We start from the raw sequence: 12,581 nt of genomic DNA, 5'->3' as shown, positions 1-12,581 counted from the left end.
AACTGATTAGTAAAAACCATACCCTGTTAGGTGAAGTGCTATGGGGGCTGTGCCATGCAGATTGCATTAAATAGGGTGGTCAGGGTAAGTCTCGCTGAGAAGATGAAAGACAAGTTTGATTATTTTAAAGCTCACCAGTCCTGGTGGGCTATAAGGGGAAGTCCTCAGCCTGCTCCTTCGCTAGGCCCCCTAAGTCCGGGCTTGGAGAGCTGGGGCCAGCCGGTGCAGTTCTCCAGGAGCACCACCAGAGGGAGCCCGGACCCCTCCTAGCGCCTTCCGAGCCCTCCCGCACAGCCTTGCAAGCAAAAGTTTTTCTTAAACTAACAATGCCAGTGTAAGGAGGTGCTCGCGCCTGATTGGACGGGGGAATTTTGCAGGTTTGATTCCTTGATTGGACAGGAGGTGTTAGGGGTGGGGAGAGAGCTGATGGTGGGGGATCCCGCTCCCTCCCTCGTCAGTCTGGCCGGCTCCGTCCTCTCGTAGGCTCGGCTGTAGCTCGCAATGTGACACTAGGACGCACACGCACTCGCGCGCTCTCCCCGGCTCGCACTCCCTCGCCCTCTCACACACCCGCACGCACACACCCACCTCTCCCATAAACACACACACACACATGCACACCCACACCCACGCGCGCCCGCACCGCCCCACGCGCGCACACTCCCGCCCACGCCCACGCCGCGCTCCGGGGAGTCCGGTCCCAGCCAGAGCGCGAAAGGATACGGAGAAGCCACCGGCGGGGAGCGCAGCGGCGCCCCAGGACGCGGCGCCCTCCCCGCGCGGCCGCCTCAGCTCGGGCTCGGCCTGGGAGCCGCCGGCCGGCGATGGCCCTGGATTGCCTGCTGCTGCTCCTCCTGGCAACCGCAGTGGCCGCGATGGAAGGTAACGTACCCTCCGCGGAGCAAGTTGGCGGCTGTATCACCCGGGCTTCTCTGGCGGCTACATGTCGCCCGCATCCCGCGACCCTAGAGCCAGGCGGTTGGGGAGCGTTGGCCGCGGCCGAGCGCGGGGCTGGGGCGGCACCCACAGGCGCGCCCCCGGCTGGCTTACGGCGCCCGCAGCTGGTTCGCGGAGCCCTCTGGCTCCCGCGCCCTGGCGCTCCCTGGCAGCCCCGGTCTCCCGCAGCTTCGGCTTGGAGAGCGCGGAGCCCGCTGCATTGCGGTGCAGGCTCCTTAGCTCCGGCGGAGCTGAGCGTTGGGGAAGTATGGACGCCTCGGGCGGTCCGGCCCCTGGAGTGCGGGCGCCTGTCTACTCCCTTCCTATCCCGGCCACAGATGCGCTTAGGCTGCCGTGCGCCCTCTCCTTTTCCTCTGCTTGCGGTCCGCGGACTGTAGGACTCTGGGCTCGGCGGGCTGGCGTTGCGCGCGGGGACCGATGAAGCAAGCACTGGCCCGGTACCCCCAAGTGGCCGCCGAAGGAGAGGAGCTGAGTTCATTGGCTGAACCCTCGGGGGACAGCCTGGTGGTCGGGGAGCCTGCGGGCTGCATCTTTTCGGGGTCATTCGGGGTGAGGTGGACACCTTTGTCACTTCCTGAGCCTGAAAACGGGGCGGGGTGGGGTGGGTGTTCGGTCCTGCCGAAACTCCCCCAGTATCTCCTTCGTCCCGGCAAGGGAGCCGACGCATAGCGACGCTCTCCCTGCTACTTCAGCCTTGGCTGTGCCTCCCTCCGCTGTGGCCGGGAAATCGCGCTCCGCGGGCACCGCGCCTGGCGCAGCAGGGAGCCCTGCGCTGGGCTGCGCCCGCGAATCCCTGTGGGAAATCCCTGCCCCGCTCCCGCCTCCCGCCCTTTCCCCCGCCCCATTTCTCGCCGCGGAGCGGCGGCCGCAGCCCCTTCCCAAAGCGCTTCTCGGCCTAGAGAGGAGTTTAATGCCGGGATGGAAGCAACTGTGCGGGGAGATGCGCGCCGCAGCCCAGCTCGCAGCCTCGGTGTCCGGCGCGGGTGAAACTCCACTGAGGGACTCCGAGGACGGGGAGCTCGCTCCGCTGAACTGCCCTGGTCCTTGCCCAGCTGCTACCGTGGCCCAGTGGAACCCCTCCCCGTCCCTCAAGCCCCGGGTTCGGCGCCCCAACCCCTCCGGAAAGTACTGCCCTTCTGGAAGCGAAGCAGGGGCTTTTTGGCTCTAAGGCGGGTCTAAGATTACCCAGCCTCGTAGGGAAGACCACCATATCCCGCGTTCGTTCTGGTGGCGGCGCGGGGGTGCGGCGATGAATGCTTGGAAAGCTCGCTCTTGCTTTTCTGAAGGTGGCTTTTTGTCTGCCCTCCGCCTACCACTGCCCTTTCTGGCTGCTGGTCTTTGTGCGGGGCGGGGTGCTTTTGGCAACGTGCAGGGACTGGAGCATTGGGGAGCGCGGACAACATCCCGCAGAAAGGATGCTCGGGTTTGCCTTACTGGGGAGCAAGCGCGGGAGCGGTTAAATTAGGACAAGCCGGGCGAAGCACACCTCCAAACCGGTCAGGACGACCTGGGCGAGCGAGCATTTGCAACGGGCGAGGCTAGGCTGGACTTTCTAGCTCTGGGGCGGCGCGTCCTGCCAGCCGCTCTTCGCGGCCCCTGGAGGGGCAGTGGCTTGCTCTCGGAGTGCAGAATAGGTGCCTACTTTGGGAGCATGGTCCTGGCGTTGGGTCTGCGTCGTTGAAGGAGGACACATGCATTCGAGCGAAATTGTTTGAAGGGCAGATGTGTGGGAACACACCAGGTGTCTGGCGGCGCGCGGTTTCCGCCCTAGACCCCACCTGGGTTGGCCCTCCTTGTCTGCTCGCTGGAGCAGCCCAGGAAGGGTACCATTGTGCCCACGGCCAGCCGTGTATACCGGCCCTGTCACCTGGGGCGTCTGGTGCTGCCCACGGTGTGGGGGCGGTGTTCTTTCCCTCAGCGCAGCCCAGGGAACTTTGCCATTAGCCCCGCAAGAAGAGCCCGGCTTTCTGGGCTGAACATCTCTCCTGCAAGGGTTAAAAGAAATGCCACATTCAGCAGAATATTAAAGCAGCCCCGGCGTCCCTGCTCGGTGCACAGGGATAGTACACACCATTCACTCCTTCGTCTTCTCCAATGAGCACAGGCAGGCTCATTTTCTACTCTCCACACGCGGAGCCGCCTTCCCGCCTGCCTTGCTGGGCTGGGGCCAGCGTCATTCCACTTGTGATGAGTGAGGAATAATTATCAGAAAAGTGAATCAATGAGCTGCCTACACAGAGAGCAGATCCCACTCATGCAACTGTGGCCAGGGGGAGCCTCTCCTTGCTGGTTTGGCCCCTTATGTGTCTATCTGTCTTCTTGTCTTCGTGGGTCTCTGGTGGAATTGTAGTGGGGCCTTGTCACCCAAGGCAGGCAGCTCCAAGACCAGGCTGGTCCTCAGCCTGGGCCAGGGTGAGGACAAAGGGATAGCAGTAGCCACGGGCCAGGTGGGGACACTTCACCAGAAGCAGGCAGGGCCCTATGGGACCCTCTGCCTGGGTGGAAGAAGGAGGGGCTGGCTAACCCAGAGAGTGGGAGACCCACCCTGAAGGAGACTGCCCCTTTCCTCCCTGCCGCCCCCCCCACCCCCCGCCGCCCACTTCCAGCCAGTGGCTCTGGCCTGCAGGGAAAAGGCTCTCTGGGGCTTTTAAAGTCTATTTTCAGAGGGGAGCAGGGCAGGCTGGGAGGCAGGGATGCTGACTTCCTCAGGCCTTCTGGACACAGAACGAGGCCTCTTTTCTGCCTCTGGGAAAACAACTGCCTCTTCCAGTCCGCACCTTTTCTCATTGGTCTGAGAGCTTGTTGAGGACCGGCTGCTGGCATCTATGGGCTGCCTCCTCTGAGCTGCCCTTTGGCCTGTGCCCTTCTGGTCGGGGGCTGAAGACATTCTCTCAAGGTGCAGCAGGAAGGACATGTCAGGCTGACAGCAGACACTTCGCCCTCAGAGTGGAGTATTTCTGGGCTAAGCCGTTGGCCCTTCTGGGAGGCAGCGATCTGGAATCACTGACAGCTCACAGCATCCTCCCAGCCCCAGCACCGGCGTCTGTGAGTGACCACACACATGCAGGGGGCCTCAGTGTGCGACACTGGCTGACCAGAGCACTCCTAGGAGAGCTGCCTTTTGATGTGGCCCAGAGTGAAATTCTGCACTTGCCACCCTTGAACCTGCATGTGTGTTTGCTTTGGTGGTAAATTTCTCAGGGCTTAACAAATAGTGGGTTCTCCGTAGGAATTCCTGAGGCCTGAATGCATACACGCCTGAGTTACAGTACCCCTTTGTGGGATAAGTTACCTTGAAATGCAAGGGCACTGCATTCCACGGCACACAGTTAAGTCTCCATCACGGTTTCATGGTGGAAACCCCCAAGCTCAGCCTGTGTGTCTGTAACAGGCTACCAGGCCCAGAAGTGATTGGCTGTTTCTGCATTTCCTGTGAAGATTTGTTTGCTACGAGTGCATCTGTTTTGGGTATCCATGAGCGTGCATGAGCCTGCAAGCAGTAGCAGGCGCCAAAGATTGAAAAAAATGTCTAGCGGAGAAAAGTAAAATTGGAGAAAATTCTATCCATTAGCTGATTTTATTTTCTGTGCGTCGTGAAAAGGTGGCTATTACTCAGTGTTTGCGGAGGGACCCCCTGAAGCAGCGAGTGAAATCCTGGTGAGGTAGGGTAATGCAGCCCTGGGCAATTGTTTTGAGAGAAGTCTTGATAGTGTAGACAGCTGCTGAGGTAAGACCCAGCCCCAGCCCGAACCTTCTGGATCGACAGAACAGAGCTGCCCCAGCTGGAGCTGCTCACCTATTCTAACCTTAGAAATTGGACGAGACATACGTTATGAGGACACCCCAGTACTAGTTTAAAAATGAAGATGCTATTAAAGTCAAAGATACATTCATATTATTAAACTATGACGATCATCTTAGTTAACTCCCCAAGAGTTCCTAGAAACGCTAAGGTTTAAGAATGTAGTGTTTCCAGCATGGGCAAAGGGTGGAGGTGATTTTGGAAGCCAGCAGTGTGGGGTATTGTCTCAGGAAGGCATCTCAGGCTTCAGGCAGCCTTGTGGCACCTGGGCAATTCATTCTAGACTCCTGGACTCTGTTCCCAAAAGGTCAGCAGGTGTGGAAAGATCCTGAAAGTTGACATTCTGGCCTCCCAGAAGATCCTGTTGTAGGTGCTTCCTGAAAACTTTGCCCAGAGGAATGTTTCTAAATTAGGCTGCAGTCAGGAATCCTGAGCAGGTCTTGCTCTACTTGTCACTTCGGGAGTTGGAATGGCCAGGGCATCTGCATTTTTAACAGAGGGACTTGGCGATTCAGATGCAGGGAGCCTGGCCCCAGTACATTTAGGAACTGCTGATAATAGCTAACACCTAACACAAGGTGCCATTCTAGGTGCTTTACATAAATTAATTCTCTTAATCTTTAGACAATCCAATCACATAGGTATTATTATCCATTCTCCTCTCCCATTTCTCAGATGAGAAGACTGAGGTCCAGAGTGTTTCAGTAATTCGATGATGCCACATAGCTAGTAAGTGGACTGCACTTGAACCCAGGCAATCCATGTTCTGTACCACTCCACTCTACTATTTTTGTAGGCTTTGCTTGAAGAAAGGTTCAGATCAGCCTGATTCCATGGGTGGGAAGAACTCTAATGCTGATTCAGCCACTGGCCATAGGGTACTTAACTGATGAGTAGGGACTCCATATTTCCGTGGTCTTGGAAGAAGAGATGATGGAAATGTTCGGATAATCCCAGCACTTCGGCTCCAGCCCAGTTTCCCTGTAGCTCTCTTCCTGCCCCTTCTTTCCCACCTCCCACCCTCTTGCCACTCTATACACATGCAGATGTGGGGCTGGGAACAGCACGGCTTCTGATAAGGAAGGATCCCGAGCATCTTTGCCCCTCTCCCTGACCTGGCCAGCTCTCCCAAGGAAAAAAATGGTTGCGGACAAGGGTCCCCAAAAGATGTGGGCCTGGGCATCCTGTGCATTCTGAGAGCAGTGGAGTGAGCACATGAGACCCTTACCTGTCCCCACCTGATCGTCTGAGGCACATCCCTGCACCGGCTTCCAGGAGCCCACATTCCTTGGAAGAGCTCCCTTTATGTCTCTGTCTTCTGCATTAGCCACTGAAGCAACCTGAATATTTCTCTCAGATTTCCATGTCCCCAAAGGTGGTGGAGAAACAGAGTATTGGATGCCTGCCCTTCTGAGGAAATTACTATAATAATAAAGTAACACCCTGGGAGAGATTTCATATTTAAGAGCACAATTTTGCATGAGAAATTTCTCAACCCCTTTTATGGATGCCATTTCACTTATAGCGACAGACTGGGCCCTCAGGTGTGTGTTTTTGTTCAGAGGTTGGGGGTGGGGGGATTGAATGGCCAGCTCAGGGCCACCTGCTCCATCAAAGGTCCCTGACACCTGATGTCTGAGCCACCTCGCTTTTGTTAATCACTCCTGGGGGTTAGAGAGATGGGAACACACTTGGCAGGGAGGCGGGGAGGATGGAGAGCTTGGTTCTTCTTTGCTTTCCATCTGAACTAGGGCTCAGGAAGCAGCAGGACGTACAGTTAGCTCTTGCCCTCCCTGGACCCAGTGTTCTCATTGTTGAAAGACTAAAGGAGGGGTTGTTATGATGGAGAGGGTAGCAGGGGCTTGGGGTGGGGGCAAACCCCAGAGTAGAAACAGTGATAGAAGTAGGGGGGCTTGGGGTTGACAACTGTAGGTGAAGTGCAGTCCACAGCATTGTGACCCCCTGGCTAGTTGTGGGCGGGGTGTGGATCCTCAGAGTCTGGGGGCTGGGTTCTGCAACAGTAGCTCAGAGAGAGTGAGGGTGAGCCTGGCCAAAATCAAAAGGGCCTTAGCCTAGTGCCCTGCTCGAGAAGACCCCACTCTCAGGACCTGTCACTGCCCAGGCTGTGTAGCTGGTACAGGTGGCACCTGGACCACAGCCCCCTCTAGTCCATTTCCACAGAGAAGGTTTCGTCTCCACAGCCTAGGAAGGGCACCTTACCCACCTACTCCCTCACTCCCGAGGCAGCGTGGAGTGTCAGCCCCAGAACCGAAAATCTGGGGCCCTACGCAGCACCATAAGGACCCTGCTGATGATGGGGACCTCGGATGCTCCGTCCACTAGTGGGGAAACAAGGTGATGAAAAAGGCCAGGTCTCCCCCTCCATCCCCAGTAGAGGTGTTCCTCCCAGGCACAGGACACCCCAGCACCTACAGACAACACCATTAGCAGCTGCTGAAGGAGGCTGCTCTGTCCCCTCCTGGAAGGTTCCCTCAGAGCGTTCGGTAGCAGAACTGGGCTGAGGTGGAAACATATAGGAAGTTTTCAGAGAATTACCAGGACTCATTTCTGCCCACAGGTTGCACCTGAGGCCCTGCCTGTCTCTCCTCTCGCCCCTCCCGCTCCCCGGCAGCAAGTGACAAAATGACTGATTTGAATTTAACCTCCTCGAGCTGCTGCTTCATCCCCCAGCGGAGGTGATAATGAGCAGAGAAATGGGCAGAAGCAGGGGGCCAGGAGGGGAGGGGCCGGTGAGGGAGCGTGGCCCCGGGCTGTAGCCTCGCACTAGCGTCTGAGGTCCCTGGGACTGAGCCTGGAAGCCAACAGGGCCTCAGGCTTGTTCATCCGGAGCAGGACTGGAGACAAGTTTTAGGGAAGGGAAGAGACTTTCCAGAAATTCTGTAGCCTGGCAGCACTGGAGCCAGGACTGGACTGAGCTGCTGTGGCCCCTTGAGCATCTACCATGTGCTGATCCCCGACCCCTTACTGTCCCAGCATCTGCTCTCCCATTTTCCAGGTGAGGGAGGAGAGGCTTTGAGAGGGTAAGTTACTGGCATGAGAGCTGAGATTCAAACCGAACTTTTGACAAAATAAGTTGGACAGCTCCTCAGGCCTCTGCCTCTCAGTTAGTGCTTTTCCATTGAACATTGCTTACTCACGAATTTAATCAGGAGGCACTTATTAAGCACCAGCTGTTTATTCACTGTCCGGCCGGGTGCTGTCAAAGGTACCCTAATTTATTTTTCAGAATTTGCCACAGGGGTCACCTCCTCCTGGAAGCCTTCCTCCCAGCCCCAGGCTGGATTCGGTGGCCTGCTGGTCCCCACCACAGCCACCTCTGCTGCCCTCTGTGGGAGCACAGCCCACACTGGTCTGTGGTGGTGTGTTGACTTCTCTGGGTACCCCGCAGCTCTGTGAGCCCCTGAAGGATGGGGCTCTACCTTAATTGTCATGGTATCCCCAGCATGCGGCTCTGGGTCTCCACACCCGTCCGTGGGGCAGGTTCTCCTCTTGCTCTCTGGAATTGCCCTGCCTGTGCCTCCAGCTGGAGGAAAACCTTTTTCCTTCTCAGTTTGCGTTTTCCTATTTGCACATGGCCTTTCCCACGTGCCCCCACCCATCAGACCCCCACTGTGGTCATTAGTGGTTTTCTTTTTGCTGTGAGTCTGTCTGGCTCTGATCTTTGACGAGCTGTGTGGCTTAGATGGTTGCAGCTTGGCTTCTGTGCCTGGCTCTTGGCAGCAGGGGGTGTGTGTTGTGGGGGCAGGTTGCTGTGGGCCTCCTGGAGCTCCCGCTGTAGGCCCGCCTTCCAGAGGAAGGGCCAGCTGCCGGTGTTCACTGTTGAGGGCCGACCTGGCTTCTGTCCTGTGCACCCTGCCCTGCCTGGGCCTGTGTTACTCCCGGAGCTCTGGCAGCTTCTGCCCATCTGGTCAGGTGCAGACCCATGACATCAGGGGAGGATGCTGGGATTTAGCATCAGGTCTGAGCACGGCAGGATATGTGGGAGGAGGGAAGAGAGAAATCCCTCAGCATCCTAGTCTCAGTGGACAGGGTCTGGTCCCCTCAGGGCCACACCCATGGACAGGGCTGAGCGGGAGGACCGGGGATGATAGCAGGCAGCTTCGTCGACAGTGGCGGCTGAGAAAATGCCTTATCTGTGAGAGGCAGCTGGGCCCTGCGGTTAACTGTTCTGTTGTTTTCCTCTTGCTGTTTTTCCAGCACATCAAGGTGGGACCTTTGCCCCTGGCTTTCTCATTGATGCTGAGGCTAGAGCTGGGTAATGCACTTGGAAAGGGGAGAGAGGAGGGAGGAGCCTCACTAGGGAGGGTTGGGAGGGGAGCCCATCCAGGGATGCTGTCAGCCCCTCTGGCCATGCATGCAAGTGGTCTGGGTGGTGGGAGTGCAGGCTGTGAGCTTCAGGGCAAAGAGAAGGGTCTCAGGAGCAGAACATCTACCGTGTTGTGGGCGGGTGCCCAGGGACCTGTGCTGGGCACTGGTCAGGCTGTACTTTGGGTGTCAGACCGCACTGTGCTGTTTGGCTTTGCCCTGGCTGGCACATATGTGAACCTCTTCCCGCACCTTCAGGACTGTTGCAAGACCCTTCACAATCTGGGTCTTCCCTTTCCTTTCCCAGCAGCACCTCCCGCTGCTCTGTCTTCCCCTGCCCCACACAGGCACTGATGCACACCCACTGCTCAGGTACACGCACCCCGGCATCCCCTTTTCTTTTCCCCATCTGTGTGGGGGCCCAGCTGAGCCTTCTGCTGCTCTGTGCCTCTGGGGCTGCCCCTGCTTGCTCTGCCTGTGTTGCATTTTTAACCAGCTTTTCTTGGGTAACCCTAACTTACTTTTTAGAATTTGCCATAGGGGTCACCTGCTCCTGGAAGCCTTCCTCCCAGCCCCAGGCTGGATTCGGTGGCCTGCTGGTCCCCACCACAGCCGCCTCTGCCGCCCACTGGTCTGTGGTGGTGTGTTGACTTCTCTGGGTACCCCGCAGCTCTGTGAGCCCCTGTAGGGTGGGGCTCTACCTTAATTGTCGTGGTATCCCCTGCACGTGGTATGTAGGTAGTGGCCAAAGTGTGTTGTACTGATGAACACAAAGAAAGAAAAGATCAACAGAACACATAAAAACCTGAAATCATGTCCTCTATGGTAGTTTAAAACAGGCCTGTAAAGGTTTTGACACTCTTTTCATCAGAATATGAAACCTAATTCTCCAGTTAAATATGTGTTGGCCTTCTGACTCACTCTAATGGATAGAATCTGGCAGAAGTGATCTTGCAAAAACTTTGGAGGTGAGATCAGAGAAGACATTATAGCTTCTGGCTAGTTTGCTCTCTCTCTCACCCTCTCACCAGGGATGCTTGCCCTTGTGACCCAGCCACCATATTGTGTGGAAGCCCACGCAACTCAGAGAGACACGTGTGGATGTTCTAGCCACAGCCCGAGCTCAGATCCCAGCCCCCTGCCAGCCTTCCATGCCAGACATCCGAATGAGTGCGTCTTCGGTTGGTTGCAGCCCCTTCTTTCCAGCCATCCCTGCTGAGTCTAAATGAGAAGAGACAGACTTTCCTCCCTGAGCCCTGTCCAAATTATAGATCTGTGAACAAAATAAACATTGTCAAAGTTGAAAACGACTAGGGTTTGGATTGGTGTATTATGCAGGAATTGATAACCCAAATAACCTGGGAGAAGTATAGAAGACAAATGGTGCAGAAAAAACTAGAGAGGACTTCGGGAGAAGCTGGGGAGTGGGGGAAGAGACGGTATCTCATTCATTCAACATCAAACAGATATTTGTTAACTTCCTACTGTGTGCCAGGCAGTATGCGCAAAACAGAGTGAAGGAAGGGGAACCCAGCCCTCGGGAGCATCCTGGTGGTGAGACAGTCACTGAGCAGACAAACAACATAGACTGTAATTCCAGGAAAGTACTGTAAAGGGAGTAAGTAAGCAGGGTGATTGATGATTGAGAGTGATGGGTGCAGGCTTGGGCAACCGAAAACGAGGGGAGAGGGTGGGGAAGGGAAGGTCTCTCTCTGTGAATATGAGAAGGGTGATCTTGCCAAGCAGGCTTAGCTTTGCTGTGTGTGAGAGATGGATTTTGGCTTGATTATGAAATTCTTTCCAGCCAAGCTGAACCAAGCTGGAGCAGGCTGCCTCGAGAGAGGATGCAGCCCCCTCCTGGGGTGTCCAAGGAGGGCTGAGCTGCACCCAGTCTTGAAAGCCCAAATTCTACAAGATGCAAATGGGGAATGGGGGCTGAGAGACAGAACTGACAGCTTGGCTTGGGAGCCATCAGGGTCATGAATATTCTTACAGAACACATTTATTGGGCGTCTACAAGAGAAACACTGCGCTTGAGAGGAGAACATGAAGGTCAAGAAGACACTGCTTTTCCTTCAGAAGCTCACTGATTAACAGACTGGTGGGGGAGACAGAGCCATGCAAATTACAAGCTGTAACAGGAGTATGATGGAGTCTGCTAGATGTGGTAACATGGTTACATGTAGCGACGAGGAGAAACCAAATGAGAGCGTCATACTTCCAGTGGGAAGGATTTGCAGCAGGAATGTGTGTGCATGTGTAAGAGAGAGAGAGACAGGGACAGACACAGGGTGAGCTCCTTGGAGGTTGGGTAGCAATTTGTCAGATAGAGGTAGGGGCGGGTGAGGGTGGGGATCCAAGACCCGTGGTCATTCCGACTCTCCGCCTCATGAAGGTGGACTTCTAGCCCTCTCCTCTTCTAGCGGGCTTTACCTCTTTTATTAGCCATATCTTTGGTTGTAGAAACATGTTCAGCTCAAGCTGGAGGAAAGGAAAGCAAAGGGTAAGGAGTGATTACTGGCACTTGTTATTACTGGACAGTTGGAGACTTAGGTTGTGATGGTATCCGGGGCCACGATGCTGTCTTAGGGCTCAGTCCCCCTTTTTTTCATTCCTTAGCTTTGTGTCTGTGTCAGGCAAGGTCTGGGCAGAAAACGGTTGGCATTCTCAAAGGGCTAGCTGAGGAGAGTGCAGTGAAGACACTCTTTAGGGAAGGTATGAACAGGGTTCAGGGGACAGTAAGGGTGGGATGCACTCAGGGACTGGCGAGAGTGGGGAGCCAGAAGGGGTGAGAGGAGGGGATGATGGCATCCGGACCTGGCAAGAGCTGTAGCACGGGGGAGGCTCCCTGGCCGGAGCTGTAGACGTGAATAGAGGGGCGCAGCCTCCGTCTAAGCCATGCAGGGGGTGGGGCATCATATTCCCCAAACTCTTTCTCCTCCACTTTCTCATCTCCTGCCAGCACCTCCCATTGGATGAATTCAACAGGAAGGCAGGGGGCATGGAAGCCTGGTTCGTGGAAGCCAGTCTCCCGAGGCTCAGAAAAGGGCAAAGAAAGGTGGAGAATGGACCTGGAGGGGGCAGTGGGAAACAGTCAGCACAGCCGTTTACGTTGACTTCATCCTCCAGCAGGCTCTCCCAGCAGATGGTCATGTGGCCGCTGGCAGCTCAGATTCACATCCTCTTGAAACCTCAGCAGAAAGTGGAATTCTCACGCTCAGTAGCTCTAGCAAAAAGCCCTGGAAATTTTGTCTCCTTGGCTCCATCGAGTCTCAAGCCTCTCCATGAACTAGGCTCTCTCACTGGGAAGTTGAAATGCTCTCATCGGCCAGGCTTGGGGCACATGGCCACCCATCCTTGGAGCTGGGAGGAGATGGTTAGGCCAGACTTGTCTGAGCCACCAGGCCTGAGATAGAGGAAGGCTGGCTCCCCAGAGAAGTGTCAGGGTGCTGGGCAGGGATGCAGTCTGCCTCACACATTCAGCCTGCTTGCATCA

General features: G+C 56.0%; 1 protein-coding gene across 1 annotated transcript in view; it reads left to right on the top strand.

Annotated features, from left to right (window-relative positions):
- The first annotated feature begins 390 nt into the window (after positions 1-390).
- Positions 391-12,581, top strand: part of EPHB1 (EPH receptor B1) — a 408,429-nt gene continuing 396,238 nt past the window's right edge. Inside the window, exon 1 of the mRNA XM_074370913.1 lies at positions 391-882. Within this exon, the coding sequence (XP_074227014.1) occupies positions 825-882 (58 nt within the window). The 5' untranslated portion in view covers positions 391-824. The remainder of the gene's footprint in view (positions 883-12,581) is intronic.

This window comes from Camelus bactrianus, chromosome 1 (genome assembly GCF_048773025.1).
Source record: "Camelus bactrianus isolate YW-2024 breed Bactrian camel chromosome 1, ASM4877302v1, whole genome shotgun sequence".
In the NCBI taxonomy this organism is placed as follows: domain Eukaryota; kingdom Metazoa; phylum Chordata; class Mammalia; order Artiodactyla; family Camelidae; genus Camelus; species Camelus bactrianus.
Note: the sequence above shows the minus strand (reverse complement) of the source record. Positions and strands in the feature narration are given on the sequence as shown.